This window comes from Pristis pectinata, chromosome 13, assembly GCF_009764475.1.
Source record: "Pristis pectinata isolate sPriPec2 chromosome 13, sPriPec2.1.pri, whole genome shotgun sequence".
NCBI lineage: Eukaryota > Metazoa > Chordata > Chondrichthyes > Rhinopristiformes > Pristidae > Pristis > Pristis pectinata.
In genome coordinates this window covers 50,934,462-50,957,908 of record NC_067417.1, presented here as the reverse complement: position 1 = coordinate 50,957,908, position 23,447 = coordinate 50,934,462, and the positions used below count along the sequence as shown (strand labels likewise).

At 40.8% G+C, this 23,447-nt stretch overlaps 1 protein-coding gene across 1 annotated transcript; it reads left to right on the top strand.

Moving 5' to 3' along the window:
- The first annotated feature begins 5,127 nt into the window (after window positions 1-5,127).
- Window positions 5,128-12,501, top strand: LOC127577515 (tyrosine-protein phosphatase non-receptor type substrate 1-like). The gene is made up of 6 exons (XM_052028755.1): window positions 5,128-5,203; window positions 6,274-6,585; window positions 7,757-8,074; window positions 8,549-8,656; window positions 11,510-11,553; window positions 12,337-12,501. Exons 1-6 carry the CDS (start codon window positions 5,158-5,160, stop codon window positions 12,454-12,456), a joined length of 948 nt encoding a protein of 315 aa, XP_051884715.1. The 5' UTR covers window positions 5,128-5,157; the 3' UTR covers window positions 12,457-12,501.
- The last annotated feature ends 10,946 nt before the right edge of the window (window positions 12,502-23,447 follow it).

The following is a 23,447-nucleotide window of genomic DNA, read 5'->3' as shown; positions in this document are numbered from 1 at the left end:
CCACCCGGTTCATGCAGTGACTTGAATAAGCCTGGGGCTGGAGTGCCGTGTCAGGAGAGTTGGGGTGAGCCATGCTTCTGTGCGAAAGAGTATACAGCATTCAATTGTGTCCCTCTGATAACGAAATCCGGCTCTGAGGACCTCTATCTTATTTTCTAATGACTGCACATTAGCCAGGGGGATGCTGGAGATGGGGGTGTCTCAAGACCCTGTGCTTCGGTCTTACCTGAAGCCCTCCCCGGTCACTGCCTTTTCCAACACAATGGAGATTTCGCCGATGGATCCAGGTGTCTGCCTTCAGGGTGGTCTGCTCTGCCAAGTACATCGTCTCTATGGTTCGTCGGATCGATAATTCGTGTAAATGGTTTTAAAGGACGTTATTTACTGTAGTTGTTTCCACTGCAGTTTTCAGTTTCAAAAAAGTCACATCTTAAATATGTAACTATAATGTTGTTAGCTGCCGGCAAAGTGTCGCCTCTATCCACCGCCACATTGTGTGTTTCTGATGTTCAGGCAAGGTATTGTGTTTTTGAGACAATATACAGCACAAGGACTTTAAAAGAGGCAGGGATATATACAAGTTGGCTGACGTAATCAGGAGCGGAAATGGGATGGTAGTCCGCAGCAATTAAAGGGGAGATGGCCGAGGGAACGAGAATGCAGTGTCAAGGTATTTTAATTTTGGAGATGTGCTGGTTGATGATATCAAAGAAACTATTGAAGAATGCGAGGTCACTTCCAAGCCTGGAATAATTTTAAAGTGTGTTCCATTTTTTAATCAGCGGGCTTGGTGAAGAAATGGAAATTGCACCCGGCTTAATTGTGGTAAGATAGATGAAAAAAGAAGGATTCACCCTTGCTTCCAGAGTACATGCAGAATAGAAATAGAAAAATGGTTTAAGAAGCTGTGCAATAATTCCTAAGTACAATTTTTCAAAGTGAAAGACGAACTTGAAAAAAAAATCAAACATCTTAATTTCCCTATTCCATAGAGACGCGCAGGCACATTTCAAACCAATTTAGGTATGAAATGGCAGCGACGCTATTGATGTATTTCATAAATCTGTAACAACAAATGTTTGTTGGACAACTGGCAGATTCCTGCATTTAGGTTACAAACAAGAACCTTGATGCAGATGGTAGTAATTATGGTTGTAAACGAAGTGGAGGTGAAAACAGAAGCTCATCATGAACCTGAAAGTAAAATAGTGAATATTCTGCAAGATAACTGTAAGGAATTCGCTCCTGATCAACAGTAAAATTACTTGAAGTGACACACAGAGGTGAGGGCAAAATCAGATTGAACACTGCACTTTCATTTCTAAAGCATGTTCCATAAGGTATCGATAGGTATCAAAATATTACAGAGAAACCAAAGGATTGGGAAGCCTTTACAGACCAACAGAGAACAACTGAAGAAGCTATAAGGGAGGAGGAGATGAAATCCACTGGTGAACGAGCCAATAATGTAAACTAATATTCATTTTGAATTGACTGCTGCAGCAAATTGCTGAGTCGGTTCCCTAAAAATTGAGGCCGAGCTGGGGCTTGTTATCAGCAGGGGATCAATTGTATAACCGACGGATTTCGTAAGTTTGGTAGCAATCTTAATTTTGAAATGAAAACATACAATATTAAAACCATTCATATGATACCAGGCAGTAAGTGAACACAATTATACCAAGGGCGACAACAACGTATCAGACGTTGATAAATTAACAGATAAGAAGAAAATGTGTCAATATATTTCATTAGAGTTCTTGATAAAAAACGAAGGAAATAAGTCGGTTATAACTGTAACTGAAAATTTGAAAACCGTATCAAACTTAAATAAAAGCACAAATGATAGAGATACGCAGCAGACCAGGCATCATCTGTGGAGAAATTAACAACATAGCATTACATGAAAAAATTAATCAGATCACATTATCTTTCTCCATACATTTCTGGTCGACTTTCTCTTGGAAAGACATATTTGCATCGGAGAAGGTCGAAGGAGATTCAACAGGATGTTGGCGAGGATTGATAATGTTTTGCATTGTTGAAGAAATATGGTCTAGGTAGGTTTTTATGCACATGGACCTGAGATGGCCAAGGTCTGTGTTTGTGTGTGCTGTTTGTTTGTGTGTGTGTGCGTGCGTGCGCGCGCGCGAGAGAGAGTTTGCGATCTGCATGACACTGTGACTCGATAAGCGTATTTTGAACTGCAATGAAGTAGGAGGGGTGGAGAGCACAAAGTAGGTGTGCGCGACAAGGTAGCATCCGAGATTTTTCACGTAATGGAAGGAGAAGGTCAGATATATTAGTCATAGGACCATAGAACAATACATCACTGAAAACAGACCATTCGACTCTTCTAGTCTGTGCCGAAACGTTATTCCGCTAGTCCCACTTCCCTGCACCCAGTCCATAACTCTCCAAACCTCTCCCGTCCATATATCTATCGAATTTATTCTTGAAGTTTAAGAATGAGCCCGCATTTACTACATCAGATGGCAGCCCGTTCCACACTCCCACCACACTCTGAGTGAAGAAATTCCCCCTAATGTTCCCCCGGAACCTATCCCCTTTCACCCGAAAGCCATGTCCTCTCGTAGTTATCTCTCCTAATCTAGGTGGAAAGAGACTACTCGCATTAACTCTGTCTATGCCCCTCATCATTTTGTAAACCTCTATCAAAACTCCCCTCATTCTTCTTCGCTCCAAGGAATGAAGACCTAACCTGTTCAATCTCTCCCTGTAACTCAACTCCTGAAGCCCCGGCAACATTCTAGTAAATCTCCTCTGCACTCTTCTAATCTTACTGATATCCTTCCTATAGTTAGGTGACCAGAACTGCAAACAGTACTCCCAATTTGGCCTCACCAGTGACTTATACAACCTTACCATAACATCCTAACTCTTATACTCAATACTTTGATTTATGAATGCCAGGGTGACATAAGCCTTCTTTACAACCCTGTCTACCAGTGACGGCACTTTCAGGGAATTACATATCGGAACTCCCAGATCCCTTTGTTCCTCCGCACTTCCCAGTGCCCTACCATTTACTGTATATGTCCTACCTTGATTTGTCCTTCTAAAATGCAACACCTCACACTTTCCTGCATTAAATTCCTTCTGCCATTTTCTGGCCCATTCTTCCAGTTCGTTCAGATCCTTCTGTAAGCTTTGAAAGCCTTCCTCGATGTCCACAACGCCTCCAATCTTAGTGTCATCAGCAAACTTGCTGATCCAATTTACCACATTATCATCTAGATCATTGATATGGACAACGAACAACAATGGCCACAGCATAGTCCCCTGAGGCCCACCACTAGCCACAGGCCTCCAGTCTGAGGAACAGTCATCCATTACGACTGTCTTCTCTCACTCTGCCAATTTCGAATCCAGTTAACAACCTCTCCATGGATACCTAGTGATTGAACCTTATGAACTAATCTCCCATGTGGTACCTTGTCAAAGGCCTTACTAAAGTCCATGTGGACAACATCAGCTGCCTTTTCTTCATTTTCTTTCTTGGTAATCTCCTCACAATCTCCACAAGATTCGTTAAACACGATCTCCCACGCACAAAGCCATGCTGACTATCCTTAATCAGTCTTTGGTTGTCCAAATACGTTTATATCCGATCTCTCAGAACACCTTCCAATAATTTACCTACTACTGATATCAGGCTCACCTGCCTGTAATTGCCTGGTTTACTTTTAGAGCTTTTTTAAACAATGGAAGGACATGAGCTACCCTCTAGTTCTCTGGGGCCGCACCCGTGGCTAAGGACATTTTAAGTATATCTGCCAGGGCACCTGCATTTTCTACACCAGGCTACCTCAATGTCCGAGGAAATATCTTGTCAGGCCCGGGAGATTTATCTACCTTTATTCGCTGTAAAGCAGCAAGCACCTCCTCCTCTTTACTCTCCATATGTTCTATGACCCTACCGCTTGTTTCCCTTCCTACCATATCCTCTATGTCCGTTTCCTGAGTACATACTGATGTAAAAAAAATCTCCCCTATCTCTTGAGGCTCCACACATAGATGTCACTCTGATAGTCTGGGGTACCAATTTTGTCCTTTTCTATCCTTTTACTCTTCATATACTTATAGAAACCCTTTGGGATTACCTTTACATTATCTGCCAAAGCAACAATTTATTATCAAATTTACCCTTTTTTCCTTTGATACCTTGGTTGTGAAAGAGACATTTATTTTTTGTCTTCAAACAGAAGCTGCTTCAGTTCGATCTGATAATGCTGTTGAACGTTAAGTTTATCATACACTTCTGCTGTATTCACATGAAGACAGGAAGTGGTTTATTTCCCAAACAGGCCGGTCTGACATTGAACCATGTGTGTTTTTATTGCAACACAATAGTTTACATCTATGCAGAAAGTTAGTAGCTGCATCAAGTTTTGATGTTCATTCAACAACTATGGAAAAAACACAAGAAGTGTTTGAATTTAAAAAAAAAACAATGAGTCAAATCCCAATATGTTTTACTTTTAGATGTCCATAGGGTTCAACTTGGCAAATGCCCCCGCTACTTCTACATATATTTTCCTACACTTTTTTTTCTTCTCTCTGAGTTGAATTCTACCAACAGATGCTCTATGACTCTTATTACTCGATTTATTGTTAAACCTCTTAGTGGCTCGGTTTTATTCATTTTAGTTTCTGAAATGGCCGGCAAAAAACGGCAAATCGAAGCTCTGTTCAAAGTCCAATGCCTGGTTTTCGATGTACCTGAGCATGCCCCTTTCTTCTCAAGAGCTTTTCTCGTCCGAGGCCTCTGTTCGTACAGTGACAGCGCCACGTTTTCCGTTTATCTTTAACAAAGCGCAAGCTGATGCAGGTAAATGAGATCAACCAATTGAACTAATTTATTCTTTGTATTAAATGCGCTCCGTAACCGGAGATGAGTTAAAACACCCTGCAGTTCATTGGCTAATTCCTTTAAAGTTATGTGCATTATTTATTCAGTGGTAGGAATTAATGATTGCGCAGTTACTGCAGATCCAGTCGTATGCTGAACAAATAAAAAAAACCTTATTGCGTCATCATCTGCCAAATTAAATGAGCTCATGGTTAAACTAGTCTGCAGAGGATAAAGAGACAGTGTCAATGTCTAGTATTCAGTCAGATACTTTTCTTTAAAAAATGCTTGTGCTCTCATTATTATTGGTCGTTAACATTGTTTGCACAGGTATGTACTAATGTTTTACCCCTTTTGTCTGTCTTATATTTAGAGATAATCAGTAAATGTCGAAGTTACGGGTTCTTTGGAAATCTAAACATGGTTGGACATTGTACCTTTTTATTGTGTCTCAGCTTCTTTCGATACGATTATAGTAACCATTGTATGTACTTTATTACACGTCTTGTAGTAGATACAGATATAATCTTTGCTGCAGTGGTACATCCAAAGGAAGCCGTGTTCGTTCGAGCGCGTTCGGCCATTTCTGTTATCCATCCATTTGCATACAGTGTGTCCATGTGATATTTCAAAGAGATTTCCATATAGTCCAGAAGTACCAAAAACGTGAAAAAGTAACATTTGACCGTAAACTGTAAGACATGTAACAAAGAAGTACACGTTATATTTGCGCTTTGCTGTGCCCTTTTAAGGATTTTCTTTTGCTACTGGTGTGCTGGTAGCGACTTATGCTTTTGAATTGCCGGAGATTCAAGAAAAGAGGTACAGCACCTCAGCATTTTCTCAATATATACATGTAGTAAGTGATAGAACTCATATTGAAATCCCAAATGTTCAACTGGATGTTCTTCGCCACTGAAATATAGTGGATTGCGCCGAAAAACTATCATTGACTTTGAGGCCATTTCTCGGGAGCTTTTCTTGTAAACTAATCGGAAAGATAAATGGCAAAATATTGCATAGAAATAAAGGCAATAGACAAAATAAATAGTACTCTCGGAAGCTTTCTTGAGGAGATAAAAGCAGGAACTCAATTTAAAAGAATTATTAGTATGTCCATATGTGAAAGTGGCGACGATTGAAGTGAACCATAAGGCGAATCGAACATGAATGTCGGCGGTCACTGACTATTAGCGCGATTCTTCTGGAATTAGAAGATTGCGTTCAAGTACGCTGTTGGGGTGTTTAGGAAAAAGAAGCATATCCTGCCGTGCCCACTTCCAGTGCAATATCACACTGAGCGAAGTATCTTCTATTGTCAGAAAAGATCATTGTTGCCAACAATGTGTGTTAAGACCATTTTATTTACATTTACATTTATTTCCACACAACCATTACAGAAGCTCATATCAAGGTGTCGCAATACCCTCGGAGTACCAACCGGAAAGTAGGTGAAAGCGCAATTTTCTATTGTGGAGTCGGTATTTTCGAAGAAAACCCAGGTGTTGATGTTTACTGGTGGAGGGTTGGAGACAATGAGTTTCTGCAATCAGTGCCTGACCAAAGGAAACGTTTTTCGCCAATGGAGAGAGGACAGGCCACTTTTCAACTCCTAAATATCAGTGTCGCTGACCGTGGACTGTATTACTGCGGAGTGAAAAAGGAGCTTGGACCTTTGTTAAATGGAACTGGGTCAACGCTAATTGTCCATGGTATGTGGATTTCGTATCTGAATGTTTCCATAGGTATTGAAAACAACATTAACAAATAATAGTATTGTCCCTGTCGCATTCAGACAGTGTCTTTAAAATGCGATTCGTGTCAGAGTCTTGCGCTTCTAGCCTTTTGGAAATTCATCCAATTATTCTGCAGAAACTTAGCTCATTTATGCGGATTCTGATTCACTTCATATTTAATAATGACCAACAGTGAAATGTAACGTTCGGCAAGCGTTTTTAAAGCCTTTAAATAAAAAAAAAGCAACAAGAGATTCTTCATGACAGAGATTACTATATGAAATAATGTCTCAAAACTTGCAGGTAGTTTTGTAGTTTCGGTTCTGATGTACCATCAACAAGTAGCATCAAGTCCTGATCTACCATCAACATAATGATTTTTTCTTGATAAGTAATATAGATAAATAACAAAAATGGGAAAAATCCAATGAACATCATTCACAGTTGGAAAGTACTACAATTGCTTTGGTGTTCCTGCAATTTATTTTAGCGATGAGATCAATTATCTACAGTTATAGCTCTGCCACTTGAATACAAATCTCGAGCTCTTTGATTCTGCGTTAATTTCTTCATCCTAATTTGTATGTTTATTCCGATGCCCCTGAGTTAAACCCCAAATCGTCCTTGAATGAAATAATCTCTGCGGTTTATCAAATTACAAAAACCCTGGTGCTTTCTGGCGCTTCAAGAAGCGTTTGCTTTTTCTTCGTTGTTTGATTTGAGATTAGTACCATGGCAGCTTACAGTTAAAAGCGACACGAACCGCATCAGCAATCTGGCTGCTTTTATTTCAATTACCGATTTGAAATGGAAGTTGACGGAGATATTCTTGCAGGCGAGTTCATATTTGCAGAATTCAATTGAATAATTTGACTTATAATTTATGGGTTTGAAACTCATTATCTTGAAACGAACTTGTCACGTGAACTGTTAGGGGCTTCTCTTTCATGGGCAGACGCTAAATTAAAATACCACCTGATGTTTCAATGATAGAGTATGTCATTGGATGTGAACAACTGATCGTTGAAGGTTATATGATAGAAAATACATTGCATCGTTTTGTTTTTTTTTCTCTAAAAATAAGGACGGAGTTTTTCCATTATGACTCTATGGACCATTTCTGAAAATTGTTTACCTTCTTCTACAGTCTCACCAACTCCATTACGTATTGAATACAATGAAACAGAAAATAATGGTTCAGCGGCTTTCATTTTTGTATGTACAACTGCTGAATTCTACCCAGAGCAGATCAACATCACTTGGTACAAGAATGGTTTGATGATTGAGACCGGAATTAAAACAACAGTGCAGTTAAATGCAAATGGCTTGCATGTAGCTTCCAGTTCTCTGGAGGAGGTATCGCCTGTCAAGAGCGGGACTACTTATACTTGTCAGGCCAGCCATCTTACCGTCCAAACAGCAACGGACTTCCGATTCATTGCAGCGAGAAGAACGAATATTGGAGGTAAAGAAATTAATTCTATTAATCCTAATTGGCATCTTCAAATAAAGTTCCACCGATTATATTAGCATTACCGTCTTTTAGTAGCATGAGGATGTTTTCTGTCGCTGCATGAAATGATAGCTGTAATCAGGAAAAGGTGAGGCACGATGTTCTGCAACAATTGAGTGGCATAATTGCATTGTAAGACATGCTTTGGAAAAGTAAACGACTTGAAACAAAAATAAATTAAATGGTAAAACATCCTCAACACAAACACACACACACACACACACACACACACACACACACACACACACACACACAGACGTACTCATACGCACATACACACGCACGCACACACACACCTGTGCGTGTGTGTGTGTGTGTGTGTTGGTGTGTGCGCGCGCGCGCGTGTGTGTGGAAGCATGGAAGTTGCATTTAACACCCACGTTGCTCAAATAAATCTCAAATCACAGTTTTGCATTTATTTTGCAGGACCCAAAGGCAGAAAGTGGATTGTAGTCTATCGATCAGCAGGAGGTGGGTTCCTAATTTTGTCCTTCATAACAATCACGTGGGTAATATCTCGAAGGAAATTTGCAGGTATGAATTCTCTTCCGTTTCACAGTAATCTTTGTGATTTATTGATGAACTAAATACGATGAGATCGAGTTATATTACTCGCGGCTTAGCGATAGTACACGCACCTCCGTATTATAACTGATGAGCAAATAATGCGTGCAATATTGTAAGGCATAAAAACATAGTGTGCAAGGGAATTTTTTGAGACAAACGTATATCATTTTTGTTTGAAAAGTTACACGTAACACGTGCTGGCGACATTATTTAAGGAAAACTGGAATGGTCTCTCAGAACTAACAAGACAGTTGAAAATATCAGGCATTGAATGAAAGTGCTGGGTGAAGCAGAAGTCATGGTTTCCGGTGACATCCCGCCTTTACTGATGATTTCTCTCTCCAGAATTACTCTCACTTCTCACCAAGATGTCTAAGTACAGTTACCTATAGGCTTGACAGCGGAAAGAGAACTTTAATTTTCACTGAAAAGGGGAAATTTCAGGGATATGTTCAGGTTACAGAATCCAGGTACACGTAATCTGTCCAATGAAAATCGCTTCACCCGACTCTGAAAGATCAGAGGTTTGGATGGAAATGGTCCTCTTCAGAAATTTATTTGCATATAATATCGCAGAATTTGACCCACGTGTCTCAAGGACCGAGTTCGGATTCGGTCGAAACATGTATGGAAGAGATTAAACCCAGAGGTGAGGAAAGAGTGATTGCCATTGACAAAGAAGCAACGTTTGATTGACTGACAAGAAGGAGCCCAAGCAGAAGTTAACTTTGTGGATAAAGAGAAAACCTGACAATGCAGGCCAAAAGAGATCATTGCATGAAATCCTGCCGGCCTTCTTCGTAGCCCCACCGTCAGCTGCTTCACCACTTTACACTGTAGGGTGGGAAAGATTTTGACAAATGCAACGCTGAGGATCTATCAACAATATAGATACGTGGAACATATTTATTATGTTGGGATTCTTCTGTGGAAAGTGAAATAGAGTTCACATTTCAGTTGAAGAAGATTTCCTCTAAACTGCGGAGGATATGCATGGTATTTCTGATAGTGCAAAGCCAGGCTTCCTTGGATAAACCCGATGGATAAGGAAGAATTGAATAGATAGATAGATAGATAGATAGATAGATAGATAGATAGATAGATAGATAGATAGATAGATAGATAGATAGATAGATAGATAGATAGATAGATAGATAGATAGATAGATAGATAGACAGACAGATCGACAGATCGATGCATATATACACACACACACACACACACATACACACACACACACACACATATATATATATATATAGAGAGAGAGAGAGAGAGATACAGACAGACAGACAGTCAGACAGACGAGGCTTATCAGAGTGAGCGCAAAGAAACTCAGGAACATGTTGATGCTGCGCAATGAGCGTCAAAGCTGTTTATGAAACAAGAAACCTAAAGAATCATGCAGAAAATGCCCAGCAGACCAGTCAGTGGCTGTGCCGAGTGAAAATCTCTCAATGTTACAAATTGGTAACATTGCAGCTTTGCCCATTTTGTTATGTCAAGTGGAAAACTGGTAACGGAAAATGTTGAATTTGACATTGAGTCTCGAAAGCTGCAAAGTTTCCTGCGTAAGGTGAGGTGATGATCATAAAGCTTGCATGTGGCTTTATTGGAACAGTGCAGTAAGCCACAGGCAAATACGTCCGAACACGAATGTAAAGGAAAATTCAACGGAACGACAGCGAATGTTCAGTTCGCCAGTGTGGACTGAACAGAGTTGTTCTGACAAGCGATGGCCCAACCTGGATTTAATTCTCCAATGTCGAGAGGACGACATCACAAACAACATCAATACACAGAAAAGATAAAGAATGTTTATTTCATCTGGCAAATGAAAAGGTGTTTCATTTTTTTTCGCTACAGAAATGTGAAGTCTGATGATTAATGCATAACTTTCAGTGTTTTTCGATAATATGTTGTTAAATAAAGGAGTGAATGCCTCCATGCACTAAGAACAAGCCAAAGTTCGAGACTGGAGTAATAAATGGTCAATTATGCCGAGCTGCAGAACGGCCGAATATTGCCTACTCCATCGAGAATGAATTTAACCACCTCTATCCACTATCAATGACATTTCCAAGCTGAGTTATTCACCGTCAGCATTGGTAATGTGTGCGGAGGTCTGAGCGGTCGCCATTGGTTGAAACATTCGCCGTATTTAAAATACATTTCAGGTCGTAGAAACCACACACGATTCCTTAACATAAATAAATGAATTTTTGCCTCGAAGCTTTTCATTTCCAAATCGGATGATATGTCATCTGCATTGCAAGGAGCAGTAATATCCGGTGCATTTGTTCGGCGCAGCCAATAACGTAGAAAAATGAGGCACGTGTTGCTAATGATCGAAGCCGAATGGGTGTGCACCAGAAGATCTGCGCTCAGTGATGAGCTCAATGTGACTTTGCTTTCCCCATTTGGGAGTAATTGGGAGAAAAATGTTTTTATTTTTATTTCAAACCAAGTGCACACTTGCTTATTCCTGTGTGGTATTATGAGTACAACGCGATCCGAGAAGATGAATATTACTCTTACTTGGTCCGGCCGACGTAGTCATTGGGACACAACAACGAATATATTCGCTGGACCAACTTTTTCCCACATGACCCTACCTAACAGCCTACAGGGTGCAGTTTGTAATTAAATAAAAAGTGAAAATAGAATATTCAGACAAAGCTTTCCACAAATAGAGGCATTGAGCTAATTGTGTATTGTGTCCTGCAAAGCCACGTTCGATTGAATGTTATTGACATGAATTACATTTTGAACATAAAAGCGAATAATTAATTGTGAAGTTTCCATTACTTTGGTTTTCAGGAAAAAGGGAATCAACGAAGCAACCACCGCCCGCTGAAGACCAGGTAGGCGCTCATCATACCTTCTGTCATATTTGTTCTGTATAAACCTACGATTGTGAAGCTCAGCACGAGATGTGTCGTTGCACGAGATTAACGCAGCATTTTATAATTTAAGGAAAAACTCTAACGGCGGGGAAATGTATGAATTTATCATATTTGACAGTGAAACTACAACTTGAATATTCACAAGTGTTCGCCGTGTTCCTTTTCTAAATTTTATTTCAAAATGCTTTGTCACATATTCGTTCGGTGCATACGATGTGTAATTTACCTGCCGCAATTGAAAGTAATTTTGGCATCATTAAGCCATTGTGCCATTATACATCCGGCTCACTAAACGGTATAGTATTTATAAAAGAAATGCATAATGAAGTTCACGTCGTACTATTGGATTGCTGTTTCCCTTTTCAGCATTGTGAATATTAGGGTGCTTCTTGCTATGTTTAATGCATGTGCAATAGGACTACTAAACTTATGGTCCACAGAAGTATACACAGCGTCCTAATTTACGATCTTTGTAGTTTTCGCTGAACGATGTGGTGCAATACGCCGCAGTAAATTTGGCAAAGAAGGGAAGGTTCAAGGGGAGACCGTTCTGTATACCGAGGTACGCTGAGAAAAAAAAATATCCTATTCACCTTTGATGTCAGAGGGAATAGATGACAACAACAGAAAAAAAATAAAATGACAATGCACCACTTATTTTATGACTATACGAACTTCTTGTCAGTGAGTAAATTTACATTTGTATTATAGTAACTACTTTCGTCAATACTTATATTATAGACAAAGCAATTAGGATCCAAAAAAATGCAACGTATGCTGTTTTGGAATTGCCGGATTCAAAGAAGACAGGACAGTTTGAACGTGAAGACAAACGTTCGGAATATGAACAGCTGCATTTGAAACATTATGGAATAATACGGAAGTCATCTACAATGAGACGAAAGACACCTGATGTGTTAAGCTGTGGGAAGATGAATATAAATGTGCAGTTTTCTCACGGTGCCTTATGCACTTGGGCTTTCATTTACCTTACTGTGTTCTTGTTAACAATATTTTGAATATTTCTGCAGACATTCCGCAGATAGATTAATCATTGCACGTGACGAAGTAATGTATTTCTCGAGAATATCAAAATGAATAGATATTCTTCAATCTGGAATCGAATGTTCAACGTATTTGGAAAACTTAATGTTGTCATGTGCAAAATTGGTTTTTACACATTTTGACATATCAACATTACACCAATAAACGTTAACGTCGTATGCTTTTTTTCATTATCAAATCCATATCATTTGGTCTTCGACTTATTTTGCTAGTTTCACAAATTCCCTTGTAGCTGATACTAAATCACTCACAAAAAAAATCAATGAAATTGGTTTACAGAGGAGAATGTTGTTTTGCTGGTCGATGCACTTCGGTATTCTGAATATTTTTGACACGAACGTCAAACCGACAGACAACAGGAATTCATTCATCAAAACCATTTCATTCTTCAAAAAGTTCATGAGGGTTTCACGAAAGAACGTCTGCGTCGCAGGTCTGTGGGCGATCTCTTGATTGACAACAATGTCAGGCCTGCAGCCATATCATTTAGTTTGCTGTGCTAAGCCTCAATTATTCCGAAAGACCCAATTTAACTTTGCGATTGGTACCCAGCCTGATGTTCTTGGTGGAATCAAAGAAATGTCGGGAGCAGAAATGGATGCTTACGGTTCACCTTCGACATGCAGACCGTGATGCCTATCCAAGTTAATCTAATTTTCTGCATTAGGCACGTTTCCCTTCACTGCTTTCAAATCCAAGTTTCTGTGCAAATGCCCTGTGAACGATGTAATCGTATATGCCTCCACTACCATATCTGACAGCCCCTTCCAAATATTCTTCATCCGCCTGTTAAAAACGGTCCCCTCAAATCTCCTTTAAATTTCTTCATTCTGACTTTAATCCTACATTTTCAAATTTTATACTCCTCAGCCCTGGGAAAAAAAAAACATTCTGACTGTCTATCCTGTCTGTGCCTTTCATAATGTTGTAAACCACTGTAAGGCCAGCCTTCTGTGTTCCAGTGAGAATGAGCTCGGCCTATTCAATTTCTGCTTAGAGCTACAGCCCGCTATTACAGGTAACATCATGGTGAACCTCGGCGGCACTCTCTCTATTGCTACCGCATGCGTCCTGTTGGGCGGTGACCAGAAATGTACACAATACTATAATTGCAATTTCATCAATGATTTGTACAGCCGCGAGTTGACGACCCAGCATTTATACTCAATGCATCGACCTATGATGGCCAGCATACCAAATCACTTTTCAATACTCTATCCATCTGTGTCATAACCTTCCTGAGTTATGAACTTGCAACTCCTCTCTCTGTACATCAATTCCTCAGGTCACAGCAAGTTACGGTTTAAGTCCATTCAGAATTTGATCTTCAAAAATGCATGACCTCACATTTGCAATGATTATATTCCATCTGCCACTGCTCCCCCTAACTACTCAACTGACCTGTGCCCCTCTGTACCATTTAACAACTTTCTTCGCAATATACGACTACCTAAATTTCGTGTCCTCAACAAATTTACTAATCATTACCACTACTTTCACATCCAAGTCAAGCAGCAAAGGTTTCGGTACCGATCCATTTCACCAATACGTCTTGGATTGTCTGTCCCTTAAATCTCTGGACCAACTCACAATACGAGTGTTTGTAAAAAGCCTTACTGAAGCTTATCGAACGCCCTTTCTTTATCAATATACTTAGTTACCTCCTTGAACACTCAGTCAGATTTGTGAGACATGATCTTCCCTGAACGACACCGCTGTAACTCAACCAAATTATTTGCTGCCTTTCCAAGTGAATATAAAATCGCAGTCAGAAACCCAGCAATTTCCTCCCTTGCTTCATTTGGCCTACTAGCGCACATCCGCTAAAGCCCGAGGGATTTTTCCACACTCATGGTGGTCTAATTTCACGCGCACTTCGCCCGTTTTAACACAGATGTGTTCCAGAATATCAGGCTACACTTGCTCCACACTCAACAATCCATATCCTTCTCTCTGGTTAATACAGAGTAGAGGTATTCATTTAGGATCCGCTGGCTCTGCAAATCGATTACCTTCTGGTATGTGAGATGACATATTCCTTCTTTAGCTACCCTCTTGTTTTTAAGATACTTGTAAAATGTTTTAGCATTCACCTGAACCCTACATGCCAACAAGGTCATTCCATGGTTAACTTTTGCCCTCCTAATATCTTAAGTTATTCCTATGTCCTCTTTAAACCTCAAGTTACATGATTGAGAACAAATTCCTATACCCGCTTCCTTCATTTCCCCGATCAAACAGTCTCTATCCTTCTTTAACCATGGTTGCTATCTTCACCGCTCACTCTGAACTCTTAATATATCAATTTTAAACGTGTCCCACTTTTCAGTTTGCTTTCCGCATCACAGCAGCAGCTTCTCTCAAGATACCTCTTCAAGGTCCTGGTTAACACCATCGATATCCCCGTTACCCTAGTTTAAAGCCCTTCAACTGTGATCATCGATATCTTTTCCTTGACCACCTTAAAGCTTACCCAATTATGGTCATTGCCTCCTAACTATTTCTCCACAGACGTCCGATCACTAGCCCTTACTCATTCCATAAGATAAGGGCAAGTACAGTCCTTCCCTCATTGGACCTTACAATTTTTTTTCAGAACACATACTTGAATCATGTCACGAATTCCTTCGCTAAAAAGTACCTCGCATTAATTAATCGCAGTGAACATTGTTAAAGATCTACCCCTACTACTGCAACGGCATTGCCTTTGCACCGTCTGCGACGGTTCTGTGAAGAGAGTGGGAGCCTTTACACTCTTATAACCGATATATATCCATTCATGCCTTTCTACATTTAGGATTTTCCTAAATATTTCTCTGATAGATTAGAGATTTTTCTCAGTTCTGTATGTTAAATGCGTACACAGCTGTTGGGTGTTTTAGGAGGTATTCTTGTTGCAATCTCAGATAAGAGGATAACACATTTTGGGGAAGTAATGGCGCTTATTGCAAGGGCAATGAATGATCTTATTTGTAGACTAGCCGAGAATAATGTGATGAATGGGGTTTTCAGACTTCACTTTCTTATATCCTTCTGACTTGATTACAGACGAATACATCATAGTATTACTGATATGAGGTACAGAAGATCATTGACAAGCTCTTTCAGGATGTTCCCCTAGAAAATATTGTATCGTAAGCCATTGAGGACGTTGCTGTTAAGGGACCTCTTCTTGTTATTTTCGTCCCGACAAGTGTGATGCCTTTGTTGTTGGCATGGCAAATAGCAAGGTGTTTTTATTCTATTTTCAATTGACTTCTCCAACATTCCCCGATTGTTATCATCTCATTTGTCACTCATAATTTCCATTCCAGTAGTTCTTGAAAATGGGATTCTATATTGTCTTTTGACTCACATGCATCAAATTGGGTCATCGATGCTTATTCTCAATTCAAAATTTCAGTTGCTTTCGTCAAACTGTTATATCTTGGACACCTGAGGTTGAATTTCCCAGGAGGAGGGGTAGATTTGGAAATAAACGATAAGATAAAGCAGCTGGATAATAAGTACCACAAGAGGTAACAGTTCGAAATTGAAGAAGTAGAATTGGTTTTGTTGCAGTTAAGAAATATCAAAAGGAGGAGTATATTAATGGGAGTTCTTCATAAATTTGTTAAACTGCAACGGCAAGGCAGAAGATAGTTACATATAAATAAATTAGAGGCAATTTTATCAAGCATAATGCAACAATTATGAGGAACTTAAATCTACATAAAGACAGAGCAAATCCAATCAGCAGCCGTAACGCGAAGAAAGAATTACAAGAATCGATGAATAATGCTTTTCTTTTCACGTATGTGGAGAAAACAAAGGCAGAACAGGCAATTTACAATTTAATATTGTGCAAAGACAACTGGTTAATAAATAATAATGTAGTTAATATGCCTTAGTGATGGATAATCATTGTGGGAAGTAATTTTTCATAAAGGCGGAAAGCAATTTATTTCAACTTGAATCGTGTGTCAAAGTTAAAGTCGGGTTTATTGTCATATGCACAAGTACATGTATGCGCAGATGTAATGAAAAACTTACTTGCAGTGGCATCACCGGCAAATAGTATTATATTAACAGCATTCACAAGAAGAACATAAAGTAAACGATAATTAAACTAAATTTTACAAAAAAACACAATCAGAACAAAAGAAAAAAATCCATTTCAGTGCAAATAGATCAATGTAGTCACCGTGATGCTCAGCTCTAGTAATTGAGGTTGTGCCATTTAGTTCAAGAACCGAATGTTTGAAGGGAAATAGCTCTTCTTGAACCTAGTGGTATGGGACGTCAGACTTTTTTACCTCCTGCCCAATGGTAGCTGCGAGACGGTGGTATGGCCCGGATGTTGGGGACAATGGATGATGGATTTTGGCTTCTTGAAGAAGGGCCTCTTGTAGATGGTCAGGAAGGAAGTGCCGGTCATGTGTGAGGCAGAGTCCACTGCTCCAGGCAACTCCTTACGTTGCTGCATATTCGAGATTACGTACCAGATTATGATGCAACTCGTCAGGATACTTTCAACAGTAGGTCTATAGAAGTTAGTTAGAGTGAAGGGTGACAAACCGAACCTCCTTAAACTCCGAAGAAAGTGAAGACGCTCGCGCGATTAATTCGATGGAGGGGCATGGGACAGGTCATCCGATATGTTAATGCCCAGGATTTGAAATTACTCAATCTCTCCACCGCCGATCTCCCAATTTAGCCTGGTGCAGGTTTGTTCTCTTTCCCCTTCCTGAAGTCAACAATCAGCTCTTCAGTTTTACTGACATTATGCGAGAGGTTATCATTGCGGCACTACTCAACCAGGGGTCCTTTCTTGCTCCGATAAGCTGACTCATCACGGCCTGTGATTCGTCCAACAACAGTGGTATCGTCACTGAATTTGTATATGACATTAAGAATTTGCTTAGCCACTGAGTACTCTGTGTATAGACCGCCGAGCAGGGATCTTATCACGCAGCCTTCAGGTGTACTTGTGTTGATGGTTGGCGAGGAGGAGATGCTGTTTCCAATCCTTAATGCTTGAAGTTCATCAATCAGGAAGTCGAGTATCCAGTTCCAGAGGGAGGTAAACATCCCGGGTCTTGAAGTTTGATGATGAGTTTGGGTAGCATGGTTGTTCTGAACCCCGAACTGCAGTTGATGAATAACAACCTTCCCTTATGAGTTCTTGTTGTCCAGATGGCCCAGTGCAGAGTTAAGAGGCATAGAAGTTACATCTGCTGTGGCCCCGTTGTGGCGGTAGGCAAATTGAAATGAGTGCAGGTCACATTTGAGGCAGGAGTTGATTCGCACCACAACAAACCTCTCTCAGCACCTCATTATGATTGATATAAGCTCTGCCAGACCGTAATCACTGAGGTATTCACCAGACTTTTCTTGCGCACTGGTGAAATAGATTTCTTCTTGAAGCAGGTGGGAAACTCATACCACAGAATCGAAAGGCTGAATATGTCCATAAATATTCCAGCCAGTTGTTCCGATTAGGACTCTGGAACTCAGCCAGGTACGTCATCTAGACTAGATGCTTTTCGTGGATTTGTTATCTTGAAGGATGCCCAGACATTTGTTTCAGAGACTGATATTACGGCGTCAGCTGCAGATGTGGGGACTCGTGTGGGTGTGTAACAGTTCTTCCTATCAAAGCGTGCATAAAAGGCATTGAGCTCATCTCGGAGTGATAGGTCGTTGCTGCTTCTGCTAACCAATCTCACCTTGTGGGAAGTTATATTGTGCAAGTCCTGCAATAACTGCCGACAGTCCATTTGAGATTCAAGTTAAGTCCAGAATTGAATCGTTGTGCTCGCAATAGCCTTCTGGAGCTCGTACCTGGACTTCTTAGATGACTCCTGATCGTCATTTCTAAATGCCACCGATCTACCGCACAGCAGATGATGATTCTCCTGGTTCCTTGAGGGATTCTTGTTGGGGAGACTCTGAACATGTTTGTGGGTACATACTCACCCACGCATTTTCTTTGAAGTTGGGACGACAGGGTGATATTGAATTAGGAGCACTGATGAACCCTTGGACATGGTCTGGTTTACAGATTCCAAGCAATTTTTAATTCCCTTCTCTAACTCTGCCGTCCAGCTCTTCATAGTGCTCTTTCCCAGTATCATGCTGCTCAGGCTCTGTCACTATGCAAGAAGAAGAAACACAGCCAGCAGCTGGCGAGGGATGCAACAGTAGGGGTTCCATGATAGTGGTATTGCAGCGGTCCAGTGTGTTTTGAACTCTAGTTTTGCAGGTGATGTGTTGATAGTAGTAAGGCAAAGACTTCCTCAAACTGGCATGATTAGAATCTACCACCACCACGTGAAGGAGTCGCCGCACGCCGCATCTTTCTTGTTGATTACTACAGTGTACCTCAAGTGCTAGATTGAGGTCTGCTTGACATCAGATGTCAGAATGATCACAATATAAAGATCACAAGACAAAGGAGCAGAAGTAGGCCATTCGGCCCATCGATTCTGCTCCGCCGCTTCACCATGAGCTAAACTATACTCCCATCCAGTCCAAAATACCAGACCTTCTCCCCATATCCTTGATGCCCTGACTAATCAGATACCTATCAATCTCCGCCTTAAACACCCTAAATGATAAGACCTCCACAGATGCACATGGCAACATATTCCATAAATATGCGACCCTCTGGCTGAAGAAATGTCTCCACATCTCTGTCCTAAACGGGTACCCTACAATTCAAAGACTGTTCCCTCTTGTCCTGGACTCACCCACCATGGCAAACAACTTAGCCACATCTGCTCCAGTGAGTCCTTCCAACATTCGACATATTTCTATGAGGTTCCCTCTGATTCTTCTGTACTCCAATGAATACAATCCAAGAGCCGACAAACTTTCCTCGTATGTCAGCCCTTTCATTCCGGTAAAACATCTTCGTAAATATTCCCTGAACCCTCTCCAACATCACTACATCCTTGTTAAGTTAAAGGGCCCAAAACTGCACACAGTACTCCAAGTGAGGTCCCCCAATGTCCAATAGAGCCTCATAAACACGTCCTTACTTTTATACGCTATTGCTCTTGAAATGAGTGCCAACATGGACTTCGCTTTCTTTATCGCCGACAGAACCTGGAGGTTATTCTTTAGGGTATCCTGCACGATGACCCCAAAGTCCCTTTGCACTTCCGAATTTTGAATTTTCTCCCCATATAGATAATAATCTGCCCGTTTATTTCGTCTTCCAAGGTGCACAGCCGCACACTTTTCAACATTGTATTTCATCTGCCATTTTTTCCCATCCTCCGAAACTGTCCAAGTCTCTCTGCAACCTTTCCGTTTCTTCAACACTTCCTGCTCCTCCACCTCTCTTGGTGTCATCTGCAAAGTTAGCTACAAAACCACTTATTCCATAATCTACGTCATCGATATACAGTGTAAAAAGAAGCGACCCCAACACCGACCCATGTGAAACACCACTAGAAAAAGGATCCTTTTATTCCCACCCTTTGATTTCTGCGTATCAGACAATGCTCTACCCATTCTAATATCATTCGTGTCATACCATTCTCACTCATCTTATTCAGCAGCCTCTTGTGCTTCACCTTATTAAGGGCCTTTTGAAAATCCATATACACAACATCCACTGCTTCTCCCTTGTTCATCCTACTTGAGATTACCTCAGAAATATCCAATAGGTGGTCAGAAAGGATCTTCCCTTAAGGAAACCATGCTGACTTGGGCCTGTCTTGTCATGCACATCTGGGTATTCTATAACCTTGTCCTTGATAATCGACTACAATAACTTTCCAACCACCGATGTCAGGCCTGTAATTTCCCTTCTGTTGCCTCCCTCCTTTCTTAAACAGCGGAAATACATTTGCGACCTTCCAGTCCTCCGAACCATGCAAGAGTCTATTGATTCCTGGAAAAATCATCTCCAATGCCTCCACAATATCGAAAGCCACCTCCTTCAGAACCGAGGGTGCAGTTCATCCGGTCTGGGAGACTTAGCTGTCCTTAGTCCATTCAGCTCCCGAGTACCTTCTCTCTAGTAATCTTGATCTACTTAATTCTATTCCCTGAGACCCCTAACTATCAGGTATACTGCTGATGTCTTCCACAGTTACGACAGATGCAAAATACTCGTTTAGTTCCTCTGCCGTCTTTTTGTTACGCATCATAATTTATCCAGCATCGTTTTTAATCAGTCCTATATCTACCCGTGTCTCTCTTTTACTTTTCATATATCGAAAAAAACCTCTTAGTATCCTTTTGTATGTTATTTGCCAACTTCCTTTCATAATTCATCTTTTCCTTCCTAATCACATTCTTAGTTTCTTTCTGTAAGTTTTTAAAAGCTTCCCAGTCTTCTGTTTGCCCACTAATTTTTGCTTTCTCGTTAGCCGCATTTGTGTCATTTTGCATTCATTATTTTCTTCTTTCTTGGAATATTCCTATCCTGCATTTTCCTCATTTCTTGTAGAAATTTCATCCATTTCTGCTCTGCTGTCCCTTCATTTAGCTTACTTTTCTAATCTATTTGTGCCAGTTCCTCTCTCATGCCACTGTAATTTCCTTTGTTTCATTGAATTATTGACACACCGGATATCAGCTTCTCCTTTTCAAATTTGAAACTGAACTCAATCATATTATGATCACTACTTCCTAAGGGTTCCTTTACCTTTAGTTTCCTAATCACTTCAGGTTCATTACACAGCAGCCAATCAAAACCGTCCGATCACCTGGTGGGCTCATCAACAAGCTGCGCCAAAAGTCCATCCCGTAGACATTCCAAAAACTCTCTCTCCTGAGATCCAGTACTTTCCTGACTTTCCCAATCCACTTTCATGTTAAAGTGCCACTTAATTTTCTTGACATTGTCTCTCTGACTCGGCTTTTTCCATTTCTAGCTGCAACATATAGTCCACATTCTGGCTGCGGTTTCGGGGCCTGTATATAGTGGCTATTAGGGTCCTTTTACCCTTGCCATTTCTTAAATCAACCCATAAGGATTCTACCTCTGCTGATGTTATGTCTCTTCTTTCTAGTGATTTAATATTGTTGCTTACCATCAGGGCCACGACAGCCCCGCTACCTACCCGCTATCTTTCCTACACATAGTGTACTCTTGGACATTCAGCTCCCAATCACATGATGGGGGTGAACTCCCGCAGAGGTATAAAGGTCGGAACTTCACTACCAGATGTTCCAGGTCGGGGATCCAGAATGGGAAGAGACTGCCAATGCCCGTGCACCACGAAGAGTTTATCATAAAGCAGACACCTCCACCTTTTTCCTTACTCGATGATGCCGTCAGGTCCACGACAAATACCCGGGCTGGAGGGCTGTGTCATGAAAGCTGGGCGTAAGCCATGTCTCTGAGAAAGAGATTACACAGCATTCCCTCATGTTCGTCTGATGAAAAATATCTTGCTCTCAGGTACTCAATCTCCGTTTTAATGACTGCACAATAGCCAGGAGGATGCTCGAGAGAGAGGCCTTACGTGGATCCCTCTCCTGCAGCCATGTTTTCTGTGACAGTAGAGACCTACCCGATATTTTCAAGTAATGTGTTTGCCTTCTGACTGGTCGCATCTGCCGAACCTGTCAGTACTCGCCAGTTCGTAGTATTGTCAATTCAATTAAATGGATTAAACGCACGTTGGTTACTGCAGTAGTTTTCACTGCTTTTTTCCAGCTTCAAAAGGTGAGATTTCGGCTATAAAAATATGTTGCAGTTAACTGCCGGCAAGGTGTCTCCTCCCTCCGGCGCCATCTTATTCACAAAGTGTCTAATATATCGACAGAACGATATCGTGAGTTTTGAGACATTACGTGGCAGTGAACTATCAACGGCTAAGATTTAAATAATTTTGTATCTTGCTTGGCCTGAATCTCATGTGATCTAACACTCCGGACTGGCTTACCATGCGGAATCTTGTCAAGGTTTTGCAAAATCCACACACCTCCCTGATCAATCTTCTTGGTGACATCTTGAAAACGTTCCAGAAAATTCGTGAGACATGATCTCCCACGCACAAATACATGCCATTTCTAATCAGTCCTTTCCTTTCTAAATGCATGTAGCTCCTGAATCTCAGAATCTCCTCCGGTAACTTACACATCACTGAATTTAAGCTCACTGGTCTGCAGTTCTCAGAATTTGCCTTGCAGACTTTGCTAAATAAAGACACAACATTAGCCACCATTCAGTTTTCCAACATCTCACCGATGGCTATCCATAATGCGAATAACTTCGCGAGCGACCACGCAATTTCTTCCACAATGTCCTGGACAAAATTGATCCCTCAAATCTACCTTTATGCGTTTTGAGACCTCCAGTACGTCCTCTTCTGCAAAGTAAGCTCTCTTCAAACCATCACGTTTAACCTCTCTGTCCCCTCGTATCCACGTCTTTCTCCCCGGTAAATACAAACGAGAACCATGCGTTAATAACTTCCATCATCTCCCATGGCTCGACACATAAAAGGTATCGGTGATCTTCAAGAGAACGTCTTCTCTCACCAGTTACTGCTTTTCTCTTAATATACTGACCTAATCCGTTTGGATTCTCCTTTAGCTTATATGCTAACGCGATCTCATGCCCTCTCTTTGCCCTACAGATTTTCCTCTTAACTGGACTCCTACACTCGCTGTACATTGTAAGAGTTTCATTTAATACCGGTTGCCTGTCCTTGATATAGACCTCTTCTTTCTTCACCAGAGGCTCAATATCTCATGTGATACAGGGTTCCTTATTCCTGTCTGCTTTACTCTTTAATCTAACAGGAACATGCTGCCTCTCACTTCAATAAGCCTCCCACTTG

Excerpts from the sequence above, each read along its gene's own strand:
- LOC127577515 (XM_052028755.1), top strand. The coding sequence starts at position 5,158 with ATGCTTGTGCTCTCATTATTATTGGTCGTTAACATTGTTTGCACAG. Across the intron at positions 5,204-6,273 it reads CGTTAACATTGTTTGCACAG|AAGCTCATATCAAGGTGTCG; the intron begins GTATGTACTAAT and ends CAACCATTACAG. Across the intron at positions 8,657-11,509 it reads ATCTCGAAGGAAATTTGCAG|GAAAAAGGGAATCAACGAAG; the intron begins GTATGAATTCTC and ends TTTGGTTTTCAG.